Source organism: Talpa europaea (assembly GCF_964194135.1).
Source record: "Talpa europaea genome assembly, chromosome: 5".
NCBI classification, from domain to species: Eukaryota; Metazoa; Chordata; class Mammalia; order Eulipotyphla; family Talpidae; genus Talpa; species Talpa europaea.
This window is the reverse complement of record NC_140071.1, coordinates 66,790,348-66,812,288: the sequence shown is the minus strand read 5'-3', so window position 1 is coordinate 66,812,288 and position 21,941 is coordinate 66,790,348. Positions and strand designations below refer to the sequence as shown.

The 21,941-nt window shown below is 39.8% G+C and overlaps 1 protein-coding gene across 2 annotated transcripts in view; it reads left to right on the top strand.

The window, feature by feature from the left end:
- Positions 1–9,078: 9,078 nt before the first annotated feature.
- The window catches only part of EFNA5 (ephrin A5), a gene marked incomplete at both ends in the record, with an annotated part of 282,399 nt that continues 269,536 nt past the window's right edge, over positions 9,079–21,941 (top strand). For both annotated transcript variants that reach the window (XM_084233148.1, XM_084233147.1), the window contains one exon: positions 9,079–9,203. In XM_084233148.1, the coding sequence (XP_084089274.1) occupies positions 9,079–9,203 (125 nt within the window). The remainder of the gene's footprint in view (positions 9,204–21,941) is intronic.

The window sequence follows — 21,941 nt, the reverse complement described above, 5'->3', positions numbered from 1 at the left end:
TACTATTTGATAAACATATAAGTAGAGAAATTATCAATAGTTGATCAACATTTGGGAAAGAAAATATTTTTACTTCTCACTTTGCAATTTCAAACAAGTACCTCCCTCAAAACAACCATTTGCAGATGAGAGTATATAAGCTGAATTGTTTCGACTTCACTTTTTTTCCTATAATTATGCAGAAAATGCTCATGTTTTCAGTGATTGCTAGTTTAGGTCTGTGTGGCACAACCAAATCACACACAAAGCAGAACTTCTTAATGGCCAGGATCACTGGTCTCATAATCCTGTATGAAGATTTCAGAGTTGCATTTGGAAAATGGACATTTATTGGCAAATAGTGCTATTTCCATTTTTGTTACACAATTTCAAATTTCCTCTTATTAAAGTGGCAAATTCAGGCCACAGAATAAATTGAACAAATGAAATATATAACTGGGCATACTTCACCACCTCACTTTGTAATATGTAGACATCTTAGGGATGTAATGACTTTACATGGAGAGTGTATTTTTAAATTGCTTTCTATGCACATAGAGAAAATAAAAGTTTTATGTCTTGGCTCAAACTGAATAGGATCTCACTTAATCGCCATGTAGTACTTTAAGATGATTTATTATTATGCTAATATTGTAATGTAATATTTATTAAGCATTGGAAGTGTGCAGAATTCTATAGTCCACATAAAAGATGCTGGTGGATTTCAAGGAAAAGGACTAAGAAATGCACTCTCCTAATCCATAAGAACAGAGGTACTTGGGAATCTAGCTGAAACAATAAATTCTATTTCATTTAGTACGCAGCATGTGCCCACCAAAAAGTAAACTTATGAAAATGAAGAGCAAAAATCTCTGGCCACTCAGCGCTGCCTTTTAACCAGTGATTTAAAGGTATTTATTTTAAGAGCACATTTTCCCCTAGACTTGAATTTAGAAAGAGTTAATTCAGTAAAATATTGCTTATTCAAAAAAAGTTTTGGCACATAATCCTCTTCATTATTATCTGACATTCTAAGATCATAAGTTACAGTGGTTTCCATAGAAACGAGTTTTATAACTACAACCCCAAACTATAAGATGAAATACTTTCTAAAAGTTATACCTTAACTATAACTTTACAGCATCACAATAAAATTCACAATGTTGGCAGTGAGTATTTGGAAGTCTCAGACTAGACTTAAAAATTTTCAGTAAGTAGATAATTTTCTAAGAAATTATTAATTTTTTTAAAGATTTTTATTTTTTATTTATACAATAGCTGGGGTACAGGCCAGAGGCGTGGGAGAGTGAGAGGATTCACCAGAGACAGAGCGGGGAGCAGAACAGGCAAACAGACTGAAAGCACTGCTGAGGGGAGCAGCGGGCTGGACAGGAGAGGTCTGCTGCACCATGTGGGAATCTCCCTGGCTGGCCAGGAATCAAACTGGAGCTGCAGAGGGTGCAGACAGCTTCACAGTGCTGTGCTCAACCCACTGTGCCACCGGGGAGGCCCCATTTTCTAAGAAATTAATAGCTTATTTTAAAAGATCATCACTACAGTGGCCAAGTAAAATGGGAAAAAAATGAGATAATTATTAAAATGAGTAAAAAAGATCTACATTCCCAAATACCAGCATACAAATCCCCTAAAAGGAGCCATTTATCTGAAAAAAATAAATGGACATAATTTGAGGAAAGTGTTTCTTAGTTTGTCATAATTCTACACTTTAATTTTTCAGCCAGTTTAGATCCAGGAAGGAAATGTAAAGTCAACTATAAAAGGAGTTTAGAAACAGCACTTCTTTTTCATGAAATCATGTTCTCTGATGAAGGGTTATATCTTCTACTTGTTTTTAAATAGAATTCTCTCAGAAGCTGATGGCAATCTTGGGTGAAAATTGAAAAATAAGTCTCTCTCTGTCTATATATGCTCATATGTATGCTATACATGTATATGTATGTATATATGTGTGTGTGTATATATATATATGCATTGATGAAATAAAAAAGATGTTCTCATTTTTGGGGGGTTTTTAAGCAAGTAACAATACAAAAACACATACGCACTTTTTGGTGATGGTAGATGGAGGTGGTAGCAGAAAAAGATTATCATTATTTTTAATATGAAAAACAGTAACTATTGCTGAACAGTCTACTTATATTCTTTTTGTTTAAATAAGGTACTCTATAGATATCTATAGTTACTGTTGTAGTGAAATAAATATAAACCTGTTTCTTTTGTAATATGCATTCATGGTAAAGTTTAGTTTTAAAAGCAATGTAGGGCTACTTAATAATTCACAAAGAAAATTTTAGGACAGAATACTTAGACTAGCTGGCTGATTAGATTTATAAAATGAAGATAAATTTTGTTTCGTGATTTCTATTTAAAAATTTGAGGAGGGGAAATACAGAGCAATAAAAAGTACATACATATTTAAATGGTAAAAAGACAATTTGAAAATTTCTTTTGGGAATATAATCACTTACCAATTTCAGCTTTATGGTTGAAAACTGGCCATATAACTATAGTACATAAATTTGAAGACTAGATCGTGAGAAGTGATGTGGAATTTGGTGCAATCAACCATCTCTTATTTGCTTCTTTTAAAATTACATGTAAGCCCATACACATTTGCAATCTGTAGACACATAACACCTATTTACACATATTCTTAATTAAATGGCTTAGTTGCTCAAAATTCTCTGTTTAAAAAGTTGACTGGGTAGATCTTATTTAAACTATGCTTTGAAATGGACAAATAACAACAAATAGATGGTTAATTCAGAAGTTAAAAATCTTAAAAAATCATCTTTTAGAATATCACAGCAATTTGTAAAACTGTTTTTTTTTAATTTTTTTTAAATAGAGGCATGTTTTATTTATTTATTTGTTTGTTTGTTTTGTTTATACATGCACTGGGTACAGTCAGAAGCGCGGGAGGGTGAGAGAATTCACCAGAGCCAGAGCGGGGAGCAGAGCAGGCAGAACGACCGAAGTACACTGCTGAGGGGAGCAGCGGGCGGCAGGGGAGGTCTGCGCGCCATGTGGGACCCTCCTCTGGTAGCCGGGGAGCAGCCGGGGATCGAACCGGCGCCGCAGAGGCCGCGGGCAGCTTCGCAACCCAGCGCTCAACCGCTGCGCCACCTGGGAGGCCCAGTAAAACTGTTTTTATTATCCACATAATTCAAGAAAAAGGGATGCTTTAGAACAGACTCCAGAAAGCATCATTAAAGTAAAAATGAGAAAGGGAAAGCTGGAAAATTCATGATGGAACTCCAAGTTCACAAGACTGAAAGTGGAAACTAGATAGAGAAGCTACTCTTATCTAGTAGACATATTTTCCCTCCTTGCAGGTCACACACAAGAGAGACAGCTAGACCAGAAATAAGGAAGGAACATTTCCTAAAATCTTTGAGAGAAAAAACAGCAAAGAGTTATTTGTAAATATTCTGAGAAACAGTGAGGAGAAGACTTCATTAAAAAACTTTGAACAGTCTGCAGGCAGGAGAGCTGGGCGACAGTTTGGTGACAGAAGTTGAGTTCCTTGGGGCTCTGTAATGAATTCTAAATATTCTAGGCACATAGAAGGGTTAGCTTAAAGACCATTACATTAGCACTGCTAGAAAGATTTGTGTCTAATTATTATTTCTGTAATTTTTGCTCTTGAGTTTATTTCCTTTATACTATCCTCTGGGTGTTTAACTGTTACTTTAAATAAGAGTGGCTGAGTCTGTAAAAGGTGGGGTTTCACTGGAAAGCTTGCTTGGTTTGTCCGGACACTTAACCCACTGCAGCTTCCCTTGTATCTGGCAGCAAAAGTAAAAAAGAAGTCCAAACTATTCCAAAAAGGCAGGTTAACCCACATTTCAAAGTTAGCACGACCCGTGCAACCACCTCTTGGTGCCATTATGTGACACATGAAAATTATTTTTAAAGAATCTCTTCATTTTAATAGAGAGGGCTATGAAATTCATTTCACTAAAGTGTCAACATTCCTACCTCAATGGTTAGCTGGAAAATTTCTCCAGGAAAAAAAATAAGTATGAAATTATTTTTTTTACTTGAAATATTAAAGTTATTAAAATAAAAATAAATTAACCAATAATTACTTGGATCAGTAATTCTCAATCCTCTATGTGCATTAGAATTCCCTAGGGAGCTTTAAAAATTAGAGATCTTAAGTCCCTTCCCCTAACCAACTGAAACAGGGAGTAGACCACAATACACAATATTATTCTTTTTTAAAAAGCTCCCCAGGTGACTCTAATTCCTAGCCAAGGTTAGAACACTGAAATACATAATTCAAGGACAATAAATAAATAAATAAATTTTAAAACTATGCTGCCTGTTAATTTAAATGTAAACATTTGAAAAACGTAGTTAAGCTCTCTTAACAGTTCATTCACAATCTACTGCTCTGGTCTCAGCGCCCTACAATCCTGTTTCAACTTTATGGAACTCAAAACAATTGAACACTCCCTGTACTTTTATTCCTCCATGATTTTTTCTCACTGTTTTATTTTTATCCTGTCTGAACCTCCTTCTATAGTTGGCAAAATGTTAAACTGTAAAGTCCAGTTTAAAGTCATTGCCTCTGTGACACTGGACTCATCTTAACAGAATTATTAAATAATGTTAATTTGTATACATTCATATCATTTGAATATTTTCCTGAGTACACAAAATCATTTTACCTTGTTCTTGGTGTACAGTTAACCATGCCTTTTTTAAACTGTAACTATGTATCATTCATATTTTCTGCTTAGTTACTTCAAAACCAATAATTACTTTGCTATATAATCCCAGAAAGAGGATTTGATTTAGACTTTTGAGTTATTTCACATAGATTTGAGTTATACTCTGAACAGTGGCAAATTCCAATGTCTTTTATTTCCGTCCCTTGAATCATTTGAAGGAAGACCATAATGTATACAAATTTTCTCCGTTTAAAATGGGACTATGCAGACTCTAAACAAATTGGAGATATAAAATATCAGGACATTCATTTTCATTTGATATGTTGAACTTTCACACTTGGTTACAGTATTTGTTTAAAATAGGAAATAAGTGGATAGAATTTCTTTTTCTCTTTATTCTTTTGGCTTCGACGCCACAGGAAGCCAGCTTGCTAACTCCTTGACACCTGATATTTCCCTGACTAAAAAGACTCTCAGATGAGGGTCAGCATTTTTCCTAAGACAGGAGTCGTGAATTCTCTCCTTCTGAAAGATACTTAAGTTCCCTGAAAGGGTCCGGAATATTTCCTGCAAAACGATTTCAGTCATATAAGCACTGATTAGTGCTATCAGAAAGGCTGAGGGAAGAAATTCATCCTTCCTGCTACGGGGGTGGGGAGGGACACCCGAAAACAGACCACGAACTTGATCAGCGACAATAGGTGGGGCGGGGAATAGATTACCTTTTACACGAAAATTTTGTGAAAAAAATGAAAGCGTAGCCTTGGGTTCTCCAGCTTAAAAATCCCACTTCTCACTGCTGGAAATTTGTGAAACATACAGATGAAAAAGAAGCATTTGTGCTAATATTCTGAATTTACATTTTTTAAAGTTAGGAAGGTGATTGGTTCGAGTAGTCTGTAATGGGGTGTATAGCCACACAGATAGCAAATGATGTTTAGTCAGAATACAAGTTATTTTCTTAGGGCAATTTCAAGATGCCTTCGGGTAGGCAACTTTTCTGCAATTGAGAAACTACTCAACTTTTAGGCAAGAGCCCAGAAACATCCAGGTAAATCCACGCCGACCAGAACTAGTTTTTCCCCCTCAAGTCTTTGTTGAGCATGACCCCCACAGTGTCTAGCAAACTCCTCCTGGGCTGAGCCGCGGGCCAAAACCCGCTGGGTGCGGACTGCCGGCCCACCACTGGAGGGCGTCTGGACGCTTTCAAACGGCTCCAAAACGCCTGGAAATCCCGAGCTCTAGAATTGGAATGCGCAGGAAGAATGTACTACTTGATTCTATTGGGTTAATAACTAAAGGGGAAAACAGGCAGGTTTGGGCGCAAAACTAAACAGCTTGCTTTCTGGAGATCAGTTCTTCCCACGGAGACAGCAACCTCCCTATAGAGCGCGAGAGAACAACACTACGCAGGCCAGAGCCTGCGGAGCCCCGCGAGGGCGAGTCTCGAGGGTTCGTAGCCCCGCAGCGCCGCGCGCCCGGGAGGCTTCTCTCGCGTTTGGACAACAGGGGAACGTGTCCCTGGGCGCCGGCGCCGCCTCGCAGTCAGGCGATCGCGTTTCGGTGGCGGCTGGGGTCCAGGCCCTGCAACCTGTACAAGAACAGAAACGAAGGCCTTTTCCAATAATAAAGGGACTTCCCCAACCTCCCTTTCTTCCCGCACCTGGTTCGTTCAAAGCATTTATCTTGCGGGGAATGGGCAGCGAACCGAACCCGGGGTTTAAATGGAAAAGGTGCAAGATATTTCTTATGCGCTCCCCTGCCACATTCATTTTTTCCCTGTTGAAGGTTCTCACTGAAGTGCAGTCACTTTACTCTGTAATTTTCTCGATTAAAAAAAAATGTTTGCAGAGCACCACTTTAAAGAAAAGTCTTGCTTCCAGCCCATGGACCTTTAAATTCCAGATAGGAGAGGGCAGTTGAAAGGTGGATGAGAACAGCTTAGGTTTCCTTATAACCCAGCGCCTAGAGAAGAACAGCGCAGAGATTTACAAGAACGTATTTACTGAGATTCCCTGCCAGCCTGTCTTCTGGGACTTCGTACCATCTGAGGGGCCCAGGAGACAGATTTCGGTTCTGCCGCTACAGGGTGGAAGCCGGTTCTTTTGTAATCGACTCTACTCTCTGCAAAAAGAAAAGACGAGCCATTCCTCAAATCATTCCTCAGCCCAGATGAAATTCAGCATCCAAAGGGTTACGCGCGGCTGCGGGGCACGGGAGGAGGAGGCGGAGAGGGCGCCTCGGCACTCCCAGTAATTCAATTAGTCAGGTTTCTCGAAGGTGGGGCCCAGGAGAGGGGTAGGAGGAGTGGGGAAAGGAGGAGGTTAGGAAAACGCCTCTTTCTCCAGTAACAAACCAATGGGGTTGGAGTAAAGAGAGAGGAAAAACCCCGATCTGTAAGCAAACAGCAGGCCGTTCCCTGACTGGCTGCTCCAGCCACCCCCACCCCTTCCCAAGTAAACTGCAAGAAGGGAAAAAAAAAAAGAAAAAAAAAAAAAGGCAGCCCACATGACCTGGGCCGCGGCGGCAGCAGCGCTGGCTGGGCGCGGGCTGGCGGCGCCTCCCCCTGCTCGGCCCGGAGCTCACACCAGCGCTCGCGCCACCCGCCTGCCCCGCGCCCCGCGCCCGGGAGCCCCCCTCGCGCTGCACCGCCCACGTCCACGTTCACGCGCGCGGCCTCGCGCTCCCGTGTGGCTAGCGCTGCTGGGTCGCCGCTGCTGTCGGCTTTACACGCAGGTCATTAACGAGGGGGCGTGCCCGAGGAGATTTTTCCCATAAAGCATTTTTTTCCTTTTTTTTTTCCTTCTCTTTTGCAAAACTGACTTTTACTCCTTTCCACTTCTCGCCAGTCGTTTCTCTCCTTCCCGGGCTGCTCGTGCTGCTGCTGCACTCAAGTTTATTTTCCCGCCTGGTAGGTGTTTTCAGGGTTCGGCTGGTGGTCTTCACCTCTTGTTGCTGCTGTGCCCAAAGAGGGAAAAAGGAGCAGCTGCGGGCGGATGAGGAAGGTCTTCTGATGTAGTCATCCGAGAGGTGCCGTTCGCTCGTGCGCGTTCTCCGTGTCTCTTTTTTTTCTATTTTCCCATTTCAAACTGATTGATGCATCTCTACAAGTTGCCGGGCGCCGGGTTGGACCCTTCGGAGTCGCAGGGACACTTCTGAGAGCTCACCCTAGGCTCTCGGCTTCGCGTCTGGGGGCTCCGTCTTGCTCCCGGAAAGCGACCGGAGACTTGACATCAGCCCATTCAGGAGTTGGACCGATTCATTTGAAAGTGATTGTTTCCCCTCCCGCTCCCCAGACGGACAGTTGGGCTGACGTCGTCCTGCAGGTTTGGGCATCCCAGCTCCTCCTGGTTGGCTGGTTCGTAACCTCTGCTCCTCATCTACTCTGGCGCACCCACACCCGGCCAGGAAAAGCACGCGCGAAAAATCCCCGAGGCTCCGCCAGCGCCCGGGGTGTCGTCTCCCACCGCTGTCGCCGCCGCAGCCCGATTCCGCCGGGGAGACCTGCCGGAAGACGCGAGGAGCCAAACTTTTCTTTGCGGATTGCCGGGCGAGACCGCTCCTCGCCCGCGTAGCTGCGGCTTAACCAGTTCCAGGACGCCGGCGGGGCTGGGTGTGTGGCTTCGGATTCCCACCCTTCTCCGCGCAGCGCCGCGAACCCGCAGCACATAGGACTCCTGCGAGATTTCCAGGGGTCTCCCGGTGAAGGCACGGAGGAGGCGGGAGAAGGGGGTTGTCAGACTCCCCGGGCCACCAGCGCGCAGACCGCCTTCCCCGCGAAGCCCTCTTCCTGCAGTTTGCCTCCGGCTGCCAAAGTAACTTGGAGCGAAGCGGGGTGCAGTGCGAGGGCCCTGGGCGGCGGCGGAGCCGTGCGCAACCCGCGGCGCCGACGCTGAGCCAGGCCCGGCGGGCCGGTGTATGTCTCCCCGCGACCGCGGCGCGCAACTCCCGGTGACTGTGCAGCGCGCGCCGCCGCCTGCCCCAACCCGCGCTGCCGCCGCCCGGCCCGGCGCGCACCTCCCTCTCCCGGGGTGACCGGCCCGCCGCCGCCCGAGACACAGCTTGGCACCCCTTCCCCCGCCCTCGCCGCCGCCAGCCACACACACGCGCGCTTCTCTCCATCTTGTGATTCCTGTTTTTCTCCTGAAGCCTCCAGTGGGGGTGCGAGTTTGTCTTTATCCCCCCCTCCCGCACCACCGCCTTTTTTCTTCTTTCTCCTCCCCCTCCTCAGCTGGGTGCGCGCCCCTTTCTTTTCTTGCTCCGCTTCATTTTTATTTATTCATATTTATTTGGCTCTCGCTCTCTCACTCGCTTTCTCCTCTTCCCGTCCTCCCTCCCTCCGGATTCCTGTTTTCTCCCCGGAGTGGCGCGTTGGGGGCTCCTCCGCTGGCCAGGCGTGATGTTGCACGTGGAGATGTTGACGCTGGTGTTTCTGGTGCTCTGGATGTGTGTGTTCAGCCAGGACCCGGGCTCCAAGGCCGTCGCCGACCGCTACGCCGTCTACTGGAACAGCAGCAACCCCAGGTAAGGCAGTGGGGGGAGCGGAGAGCCGGGCTACCCTGGCCTTGGGGCCCTGCGGAAGGAGCGGCGCGGCTGGCGCGCAGCGGCCGCCACCGGAGGCGCGCACCCTCGGTGCTTGCGTCGCCCGAGCGCTGATCGCTTCGAGGTGCTCGCGGAGGCGCTCCCGTCGCGCCCCTCTTTGTTAAGCGGCGGCGGAAAGGCTGGGCACCCCTTGGAGTCCCGGGGGCTGCCTCTTCAGCGCGCTGCTGGGAGATTCGGAAAAGGCGCGAGCCGGGGAGTCGAGACTTCTGCGCCACCCCGCCCTGGCCGGCTGGCCAGCATCCCGATCCGGGCGCAGGGCTTGGGCACCGGGAGCTCTGGGTGCGCGCCGCTAGGAGCTCCCGCCTAGAGCGCGGTGCGCTGGGGACAGCAATCCGCCAGGCATCCCCAAAGTTTTTTTTTTTTTCCCTTCTCCTATCTTGCCTTCCCTTTTCTCCGTGCGCTCAGAGAGCGCACCGGCTGGGGGAAGTGGGGAGCATGGGGGAATTGGGAAGCGGAAGCTTTAGATTTTTATTTTCTTCTTGAACCGCGAGAAAATCACCGGCCCCGTGGTCCATCTGGGCCCGGCGCGCTTAGTAGTGGAGCGAATTCCCTCACTTCCTCCACCCTCAGGTGGGCTCAAGGTGCCAGAAAGTTTGATCTAATGCCGGGTTACGTCATTTGTGCGGATCGAGCTGCTGGAGTTAGCCGAACCAGGAGGTGGGAGATCTTCGTCCCGGGTTGGCCTGCAGCCGGAGGAACGTGCGCGATTACCTGGAACCGTTCGGCGGGCGTCCCCCGAAACCTACAGGGTACGCGGGAGGCAGGCTGTGGGCTCCGGGGGCTGCCCTCACGCGCCTATTGGACCTTGCCATCCGCAGACGTTCCTAATTCACCGGCCCTCGACGTGGGGTGTGGTGGGGATTGTCCAGAGTTCCTGGCGGACCCCTTGGATCCATTGCTGCTCTGAGCCCTACTTTCTCTGGGGCCTACGGGCAGCAGTCGGCTCCGTTGGGCATATTACTCTGCTGCTCTGGGACCGAGGCCAGTTTCCAGCTGTGTGTTGGTCTCGGCCCCCGCGTAGGAGTGAAATAGCATCGAATATACCTAAAATTCCAGGGTTTTCCCCGGGCTGCAATGTAAGTTGTAAGGACAGCGGCGGGAGACTATGGGGAGAGTTTGCGCTTGCTTCCCGCCTAATGTTCCTGGGGAAAGAGGACCCTCGAAAGCCTTCAATTCTTCCTACCTCCGGGTGGCCCTCTGCCGCCGGCCTCTTGCCTCCCCTCGTTCTGTAGGCATGGGAGGGATTCCCCACTTGAGGTAGTGTCAACTCAGATGAAGAAGGGCAGATTTCTGCCCCAGCAGTCCACCGCCTGCCTGCGGAGCAGTAAGAGAATTCTCCCGCCCTGCCAACCCAAGAAAGACAGTCACACCCAGGTAGCCCAAGCCCTCATTGTATTGCCTGGCAGAAGTGGAGACATCCCTGAAAGTTTGGTTTACAGAAAAAGTCTGGTGGAGGTGGGTGTTGGGATGGGAAGCTATTTCTTACTTTGACATGCCACTTACCACTATTAGGAAAAGAGAAAGAGAAGCTATCCTGCCAGAGGAGATGCCTTTTATTAAAGCTGACAAGACAAATAGAGCAAGCTTTCCAGTTGTGATGGTGTTAAAAGCCAGTCTCATTAGGTTGGTTGGTTTTATTCCCCTTTGGGCTTTATTAGTCAGCATATATGAAACAGGAATTTATATTTCTGAACTTCAGCGCCTTATTAAATAAAACAACGGCGAAATTGATTAGTTGAATTTGGAATATTTTACTCTTGGTTGTTTTTTCTTTCCCACTCCAAACTTCACAGTGTCATCTTTCCTCCTGGTATTCATTTACTTGGATATTTGGTGTTCTAGTCATCCTGGTTAAAATAGAAAGAATCAGCAACACCCCCACTCTACCCCTCCCTCTTAACCTGTCAAGCTAGTCTGAGTTAGTTTGAGGACATTTTATCTTAGGTTATCTCTGTTTTATGCTTTTGATACTGTTGTTTGGTTTGAGATTAGCACATTGATTTTTGTCACAGGTCATGTTTTTTAATAGATCTGCCCTGCCTGCAGAAAACTCTTCTGCTAAGGATGCCATGGTGGCTTTGAACCTGTCCACACAGTTAATCTGTAGAATTTTAAAATACCAGGAGTATTCTCAGGTCAGTATTTTAATTTGAGATTTGGGGGAATACTTTTCTATTTGCTCATTATCAGTTTGATAATGTTCAAAAGAATGACCCGCCCTCCCCAAGAAATTCAGCCCTAACATTTAGTATTCTTAGGAATTATGGATACATTTACTCCATGTGTTATCACAGTAAAACTTATTTTAGAAAATAATACAATTTAAAACATAGGTGGTAGTAGGCAGATTTATCTCTGAAATGTTGAATAGCTGGTGCTTTTTTGATTTAGTAGGAAAAGTCAGCTTGGAGGTAGCTTAAAAGGAACCAAATGCAAAATAAATAATGTTGAATAAACACTCATTATATGTCACGAAAAACAGCACATCAATACTGTAGAAAATTTTCAGAGGGTTACTAAATTTTATAAAGTCGTTGTTTTACATTTGTTTTTCATGTGTCACTTTTGTAAAGTAAGCTAGGTTTGCCTTTAATTTTACATAAACCCTGGTATAGTAATGAAAACGGAAGACTTAAATCTTTTGGGAAAAAGTGGGAAACTTTAATTGCAACTTAGTTTTAAAATATTTTTCCCTTAGAAGAAAAGTTCAGTGGACACATTAAGCTGATGATAATGGATACTGTGACAAAATGAAGTCACAGTATTTAGCCTATAATAATGGGCTTCTATTTGCAGTTATGTTTACATAAAATTAGAATTAATCATTATATCCTGACCACAGTGTTTAAATGTCTTATTGTGCAACTTGTGTAGTTACAGGAGTTTTCTGTCGACCTTGGGTTTCATTACTGGACTCATCAACACCATCCACAAATTAAAGTTCACAGAGGAAAAATATTAAACTTTACTTGCTGTCACATAGTTTTACTGTTAAACTCTGTCTTTCCAGGTATTCACTTCTGGTAAATGGATATTCAATTTTCAAATGGTGATGACTTTTTAGTTGCTAGTATTATAGGGCAGCGGGCGATACAGATTTTATGTGTTGAATCGGCACAAATCTCTGAAATAGCAACTAGGAACTATCAGTCTGAATAGAAATATACAATAACATTTGTGCAAGTGGCTCTTCCACATTTAAAAATTTTGAAAAGTTGTATAATTTCACCTAAATAGATAATAGAATGATCCGTTTCCTTTTATGCTAAAATCTGAACTGGTGTTTTACTTAGTAATTTTGAACAAATGAAAATCCAAAAGAATATAAGGTTGTCCTTAATCTTTAAGTGCCTTTAAAAAACATTTGCAGTATCAAAACTTTCACATTCTCCCTTAGTAGTTATATTTATAAAGATAGAGATGCCTAAATATTAAGATCACATCTCTTAATTTGAAGCATGCTATAAATACTTTGGTGCTTCCAATGAGAATATTCTTTTAAACACTGCATGTATATTGAAAAGTTCTTGGATTCTTTTGACCATTTGCCAAAATACTATTAGAGTAACTAAACAATTCTCTTAATGGTTGGCATTAATAGATGAGATAATAAAATAATACAGGAGCACATATAATCTTTAAGAATGCTGATTCTCCTCACTTGGTGTTTTGCTTTTGTTAAGGGTATTCTCTAAAGGGGGGAAAAAAAAAAACACCAAAAAAACCTCTACAGGTCATCTGGGATTTACTAAAATTTCAGCTAATCTTGTGTTTTCTTTGGACTTTTTCAATTCTTGTAGGGACTTGTAAATTAAACATTTCACCTTAGTGTAGCAAGTAATTGACACCACTTAGTTTTGTTAACATGTAATCTTGGAGTTGTGAAAGTGAATTGAGTTCTAAGTCAGCACTCCCACATCCCTCTGATAGTGTAAGTCTTATGTATGTGGTTAACTATAGTCAAGAGAAGTAGCAACTTTTTTTTTTTTTCTTACAAACCCTTGGGTATTTTTCCTCTTTCAAAATTCAGTTGTTTCACTTTTAAAAGTCTAGGCCATCAGTGTCTTCACATATATGGCAATATGCTAGCATTTTGCCTTTCCCGTTGACAAAGAATGAAATCAGTTTGGATGAAATCTAAGAATTTGTTTTGAGGTAAGATGAAGAAAGTTGATTTTGTCTTGAATGAGTTTTATCACCAAACTTGAAAAGGAGTAAGTTTATTTTTAAAATTCAGAATATTTTAGATAATATTTTTGTATGCTCAGAACATAAAAGTTCTTCACGCTGAAGGCATTAAAATTTTTTAACTTATTTAACTCTGAGATTCAATGCATGGTATTACTTTCAGATGTTTTGAATTAATTTTATTATTTTGATACTTATGCCAGAATTTATGTAAACCCTCAGATAAAAATAATGCGGTGTGATTGAGATTTATGTCCCATGTTTTTAACCTCATACTTTTAGAAGAGACTTGAAATAAATCCTCTCCCATTCCCCTTTTTTAATCTAGAAATTTTTAAAACAGTAATGTGCATCTTTTGTTTTAGGTCAGTTTTCATACTATATTGAAAAGCAAGTTTAGCTGCTGAGGTGTTCTAGTCCATCCACTTTATGTATTGTGCTATCTATTAATAATAAGTAAACAGAAATAGCCAATTGACTTATCTTAAGGTGGTTGGAACATCCACACTATTAGAAGCACACTTAGCTATACAGTCTAATTTGGCATTTCCAGGGTGAGAGGAAGGTCAATAAACTACTTTTGATTAAAAGAATCGGGAATAATCTTCAGTAGTTCATTACTCCCAGTTAGTTGATTTTAGTGGTATTAAGTAAACCATTGGCTCACTGAGTGAATATCTTGTTGCCATGTGTGTTCTGGCGGATGAGCAATAGCTTTAGAGGCTTCCAACTCTGAAGGCTGAGGATCAGGTTTGAAAGGAGCACTTAGCTGTTGGTGGGTAGGAGGGGTAAATTAACCTTGTGAATTTTGTGCCCTTTAAACTTATAAGATGCTGTTAGAATAGTCATCTCATTGCATTCCGTCCATTGGACTGATTTCTTGTTGGATAGGGACAGATAAAGTTGAGTGCCTGCTTTTCTCCCGGTTGCTGTGACTCAGGCAAGCTACCAGCTTCATGCTGGGCCAAGAAAAATGAATGAAAATTAGTCTTTCAGGAGTCCTGGCCTTTACAAACTTGGGAGAAGTATATATCAAAAGAATGTACCTTTGAGAAAGAGAAAACATTGAGGTGTAAGTGATGAAAGCATAAGAAAATATTAAGAAGAGATTTTTTTTTTTTTATGTAGGAAGCATTTGGTCTATTGTTTGGTGGGATTTATTCCCCAATTTAAATTATTTGCTTAATAGTGTTTTAAAAGATGCCATACAGCACTCTTCATTTTTCTATTTGTTTTGTGTAACTTCTGGTATCAGTGATGATTTAAAATACTATCTTTTAAGTAATGAACCATTCTTATGGATTCCATGTTATTGATTTTCATTTCAGAAATAATACACAAACTATTAAAATTGCATCTCTGAGTAGAATGTCCACATTGAAAAGGAAGCCTGTGATTTCCTAAGTATAGTAAGGAATGCCCCGGCCACTTACTTAAGATGCTCAGTCAGGATCAGTCTGCTGAACGGGTTAAAAATTGCCTTTTGATCATTTGTGATGGATAACACCTTCATATTCAGGTATAAAAACCTCAAAGAGGAGTATAAGAAATGAGGTGTTAATATTCACTTTTAGTAATTTGTCATATGATGGTGGTCCTAGACAGCTAAACATCAATAAATTACTGTCTCTTTTCAGGGCTTGATTTATATTACTAGATTTATATTTTAGTCTGCTTCTTAACCTATATCCTGAGCTGTTTTATAGAAAAGTTTCTTGTGATTAATTTCAACTTCCAGTGTTTCTGAATGGATATTACTCACTACCAGAGGAGTGAGTACATTCAGTCCTCTGAAATGTATCTGCATTTATGTTTTCAAAATTGTCAGTTATAAACAAAACAGTGCAATAATGCAGAACCATGTAACATGAAATTAAAAAGCAAAAATGCAAGTTTTTCTGTACTGTAACTGTTATGCATAGGTTTAAGTATTAATGAAAATAGCTCCTTATATCTTAATATTTTTAGTTCTAATCTGTATTCTTTATACTGTGAAGGATTTACTGTAAACTACCGAAATCTCTCCGCTGTTTTCTAATCTCAGATGTGTATGGGTATAAACTCTTGATTTGAAGCTTTTGAGTGTAGTTTTCAAACTGTGAGGCATAGATTGCAATAAAAACACTATTTTAAAATATTGAAAACTCCTTAAATTAGCTAGTTGCTTAGAGACAGTAGTGTACCACAGTGATGGTTAGCTGTGCTTTCATTTAGATAGAATTCTATCATTTTCAATAAGGCAAAATAAACCTTTGTCATCTTTAGAAACATCCTTCATACAATTGACAGTTGACAGGCTGAAGAAAATGTTACTGTCAGGTCTTATTTTCTGCTCAAGTGAGAAATAAAAATAGTTTTGAATGATATAAAAAATCTATTTACAATTATTTCAAAATGGAAGAAAATATTTTTTAATTTTTATGTATATATCATTGAATTAACGACCATTTGCTCCAGGGAGGTCAGCAGAGTGTAATTCATGGAGAGATCATCTAACTTTGAGGTTCCCCGGCTGTTTACTTTAAAAAGCCAAGGTAGTTGACTTGTTTGTAACCTGACAGCACTTTTGACATTTTATGATGGGACTCTTCATGAGATATAAGTTATTGATATCATTCCTATTATGACTTATCAAGCAACCTGATTTCATGACTAATTATTCTGAGTCTGTTGGGAAGAGTAAGTGGGAATGTGGGTCATGTGATAGTTCTGTGTCTATGAATTGGGCAGTGAGGTTATTTGTGCACAAAGATTAGACTGTTTTTTTAAAAATGCTTTGCTATTAATGATTTTAAGTAACTGCAAGTATAAACCATAGATTTCCATGTGAAAGTGCTTGAATACATATTTGGAGATTAGGAAAAATGAAATTTGATAAAGTTTTTGTTTTCCGATTTAGCAAAGCGAGATGTTTGGCTCTCAGTTGAATCAGCGTTTTTTTTTAATCCCCCAGAAGCAGCCATCTTGTTTTAAGACCGATTTTATTTCTTTCTTGAAAATGGTCCGGAAATGAATATGGACGATGCAAAAGGACTGAACCACTTTATATCATTTCAGCAGTGCTCTACATTTAAAGTTGTGTCTTATTTGTGAGATCACCAAAATGCTATCTTCTTGTATTCAGCTGACTGAAAAGAATGTTTAACTTAATAATAATATATTTTAAATCCAAATATATTCTATTTTAATGTTAAATGTTGGGCTGTACCATGTAACATGACTTTTCTCTAAAAGCTTTTAGTTTATTGTTAATTTTAAAACAAGACATTAATGATCTCTGTTGTCATTCCCTCATATCTCTGATTTATGTTTTATGACTTTACCAAGTAGTTGTTTTTATTTGTTGGTTGAATTTTTTCTTCCCCCAAATTGCTCAGCTATACTAGGAGTCTTTCTCCAGTAACAGGTACTGAGAAAAATGAAGGTACCTCCAAAAATGAAGCATTTGGGTGCTTTATAAAAGTGTTGTATGAAGTCAGAGCCTTTCTGCCCCTGAAATATGGGCTTTCACTATCTCATTTCTGAACCATTCTTGTCCGTTCTTATCGAAAGTTATTTTGAAAGTAAATTGATTTTTGTTATTAAAAATTATGAGAGTATATCAACTGACTCTGTTATATTTCTACCATGTTATATATTTCAGAATACATTTGTAAGAACATGTGGCCTAGTAAACTTTACGAAAAATTTATACAATACTTCTTGCTACTGCATCTGTTTGATGATGTCTGGGACCATTATTCCCATGTACTGCAGGAAAAAACAGAACTTCCTTGAGATTAATTTCAAAGTAACTTGACTCAGTCAGTCTGATTAAACTGCACACAGATTGAACAAACACCACTTATGTCAGAGAATGCTTCAGTTTATTTTAAGTAGGAGTTTTGGTCGTTGCCGATATAATGCAAAGGTGATAAATAAAATACATCTTTTAATAATGGATATTCATTTTGTGGACTCATTATGAATGACCAAGTAAGAGTGAATAGTTTTTGTATCACAAAGTTTTTTTTTTTGATACCCATCATTTGTTTTATCATTAGCAGACTGATTAAAAATGAGTATTCAAAGTGATTTTTTTTTTGGTGGTTCTAAATGAACTGTCAAATAACTTTTGCTTTTTCTTAGTCTGTCAGTGTCCATTTTATTAACACACACAACCTCATACACACAGAAGATAATTAACAATTAGCTTTTTCCTCTTACTGTGAAAGTACATAGTACATATTAAGAAAGTATTTTCTTATAGTAAATGTTCAGCTTTGTGGTTTGAAGAAAATGAAGTCAGAAAATGAAGTCATATCTTCTTTTTGTTGGATTATGTTTTCTCTCTCTCTCTTTCTCTCTCTCTCTCTCTCTCTCTATATATATATATATACACACATATGGCAAATTGTTATTTAGATTTTGATGGTGGTGGACATGATAACTTGATGTTTCATGTTCCGTAGACCAGTTGGATGGATAACTTTGCTGCCTTTAAAGAACTTTAATAATGTATGGGGGATTTAACCTTCAGTTAAGTTTTTTATAATTTTAATCTTAGGGAGATAAATGGTAATAGGGAAAAAAGAAAAACTGATGTGGTGAAATATCCTTTGTGTTTAACAATTAGGTTAAACAAAGTGGGAGCAAATGAGCCTAGTCCCCTTCTATTGTTTCAGGGCAAGAAAATGCAGACAGATGTCGGAATGTGGAAACTGTGACCTCTGACCCCACAGCATGGCCACTGCTGTGGCACACAAGTGTCCTGAGCCACAGTCTTAGCAGGATGCTTTTTTGAAGTGACTGACATTTTGAGATGGAGAACCTGAAACCGATTCTTGTAGCTTTTTGCAGCTCTGAAATATTAGTCTTCGTAGCTTCAATTTTAAGTCCCTCAATTTACTAGCTATGAAAAATGTCCTTTGTTTGTTTTAGACAGAGTTTTTGTGAGTTCTGGAAAGGTTCTGTATCCCTGCAGTCACTAGCAGTCTTTGCCTCCCAGTGCATTTATTCATTGGGTTGGGATAATGGAGGAGACTCAGCTGTATGGTTCTGCTGCTCCAATGTGTTTGTCTGCTTTATTTAGCTAATATTTTTTTAGAGAGGGATAAAAGCAGTGCTTTTCTTAAAGGCCTTTTTTTTTTTTTTTTTTTTTTTTTTTTAAAGTCTCTGCTCTGAAACCTTGCCAATAACCCTTGGATTCAGACGGACCATTAATGTTTTAGATACTGTGGCATTCAGCGTTTTCTTCATATATTTGTTTACTGTTACTGCTTCAATAAACTTTTATGCCTATTTCGGTGGTTTTCTGGCAGGAGCTCCATTTATTAATATTTAGTGACCCATCACTAAGAGGGGTACAGTTCAAATAGTGGTGCTTCTGACAGGGTTTTGTGTTAAACCAGGGAAAATAATAGGGAAATGAAAGCTGCCAAAATGTGTTTCCCAATTACTAATTAATCAGGCGAGAAAGGACCTCAGTGACAGTTCTGGTGTCTAGCGTGACAGCAACTCGGGGGTTGCTTTACCTTAAATACTGTATAGAACAAATTAAATTAAGCCTCAGGGAGTGTGGCACCCAGATATTTGATATTACAAGTGCTCACATTTTTTTAAGTCTAAAAAGTAAAGGGAAAAAACAGAATTTGAAACTGAATCTTTGCACTTTTCACTGATAATATCAAAACCCATAGCTGTTCTAAAGAATATTTCCTTTTTTTAATAAATATTGCCTGTTTCTTATTAATATTTAGGACAGCTGTGATAATATTCATGCTTTTAGTTTTGATATAGCACTGTATGTACTTTTGTTGTCGATAGAGACTCTGGGCAAAATTTAAAAACTTTTCCCTCATATCTATGTTGTCAATATTTTGAGCATTGCTGTAATTGAAGAACAACACCCTCTCTCCCCCTAGCATGAAGATGTGTTTCTGCTAATCCAGAGGTTCTGGTCTCTTCTGGCAGTGCTCCCACTGTGGTTGCTGGACCCATAATTAAATGCCTGTTATTAGTGTATTTTTCCATAGCATTTACAACATAAAAAGAAGAAGGTCTTCTTTGGAAATATAGCTGTCAGGGGAACAATGAAAACTAATTACATACTCTGCTATCACCATTGTCAGCTATACTCTTGGGAAAACAACAACATGACAGAGTGCGTGTGTCTGCGTGTGTGCATGCATGCACACATATATGTACATGGAATACTTTATATTAATATATATGTTTCTCATGTACTATATATATTTAGGGTCAAACCCATCTGGTGGTTTAACTTGAAACTCTAAGATCTCCAAAGCAAAAAAATGTATAAATTGCAATCTAATTCAGCTAATTCAAAAAAAGTGAAGCAATTCTTTATTTGGGAGAGGGGACCCTGTTGTCTCCCTCCTTTATAGTATGGACTGGGTACCTGCAATGTTTATGACACTGAATATCTCATTGTTTTGAACATTATTGTGGAATGATGTGGTTATTGAAAGAGCTCTGCTATTAATGTATCTGATTATTGTAATTATCTCCTTTACAAAGTGTTGTTTTTTAGCTTAAAATTTTTGTGTTGATAAATGATTACTTGAATGCTCATCACTTAGTTTCTTATTATGTAGATAACTGTCTTTCTCATTGATAGCCCTAGTTCACTGTCTGTGGCCTGTCTACTTATGGGTGGATGCAAGAATGAAAATAAACTAAAAAATGATATTTCTGAAACTTGTAGAAACTTTGGTATGAGATTTGGCAAGATAATAATTTGAGGGTAATGAAAAATATGAGGTTTTAGCATAAGTTTTGACAATTACCCATGCCATCCCTGTTCTCTGGTGCCAGATCGAATCAGGACTTGACCCTATATAATTTTTTCTAATACTATTTTTATTCATTTCATGGGTGAATTTTCTCTACTGTATTTAAAACCCAAGTCAGATGGATGAATTTTGCAATTATATGTTGATTTAAAATTATTTTCCCAAAGTCTTCATATCAGTGCAATATTATTGCTGATAAGTGACATAAATAATATATTTCTGAATTGAATATCTAAATTTTATCATTGATAAAATATTTAGTGAGTGATATGTATCAATCACTGGCAAGCAGATTCAGAGATGAATAAGACAGCATTTGTATCCTTAAAGAACTTGAAGTTTTGTGCAGATATAGAAATTTTATATTCATATTCACAGTACATAGTGGAAAATATAAAACATTTTTTAAAAGGAAAAAAATAAGAAGATTGAAAGATTTTTATTTAACTCAGGTTTATTAGCAGTGATTTGTCATTCAGTTAATAGGTTGTAACCATGTTCTGAGGTACCCTGATATATGTTGATTGTTTTGACTACACAGTTAAAGCATTCAATTCATTTACTTTTTTTTTGTTTTGAGCTTTTATAATAGTTGCTATTTAGGATGAAATATCAAATGGGTTTGCATATTTTATAGGCAAGGACTTAGAGAGGAGATTTTGAAAATTCTACATCAGATTAGATTTTTCAAAAGTCTAACTGTAAACTTTTTTGTTCTATTCAGATCTACTTAAGTTTCAGCTCTAGTTGTATTTATTGCATTCATAGTGATAAATTTGGATATCAGTTTCTTTACCCTGATAAATAAGTGGGCATAATAAAAATAATGTCTTCCTTATATTTGTGTAGGTTTAAAGGAAAGTATATCTCTGATAGAATTTTAAACGCTTATGAAGAGAATAGATATCAAAAAGTTCCTCTCACTTTGTACTGGTACATCTCACTTTAAAACTCTGTGTATTGTTTTAAGTTGCACATAAAATACATTCTTACAAATAAAAACGTGTGATCAAAGAATCTCATGAGGGTTGCCTTTTTGAAGATAGACTGAGTGGTAAGACTTTGTAATATATATTGTCCCTTGTAGATAGAGTTTATCTTTCACATAGGGTTTTCTTTTAAAGGAATCCATGTTTTAGGTTTTATCTTAGCAGTTATATAAGAGTAATACTGTGTGAAGATCGACACTTGAGAAGCAAATTTCTTCGTAGAAAGGAAATTTGAATCTTCTTTGTAAAGTTGGTCAAGTTTGTTCAAATTCCCTCTGTTCCCATCTCAGTTTTTTTGTGTTGTGGTGTTTATTCTTTGATGTCTAAAACCCTAATATTCTATATACCTTGGACTTCAAGGTATACTGAGATATTTCCATCTCAAAAGAGAAATTAGTGATTACTGACACCCTCTTGGATAATACTTGTATTTACAATGAGAAGCTTGTTGAACAAATCAATTTCAATCTAGAGCTATTGCCCTAAGCCCAGGGCAACCTGGTTGTCTATCCCTGGGATCCTTGAATTCTTCTGAATCCTACTGCTACAAGAACAGGGTTTAGCCTCTTGACGCTTCTATGCTTAAAAAACTCCTGCTATCGACTGCTTTGAAACTCAGTACATATTAATTATATGCACATCAGTGTTAGAGCATAAATAGATCATAACAGCATCTAGCTTAGAAAGGA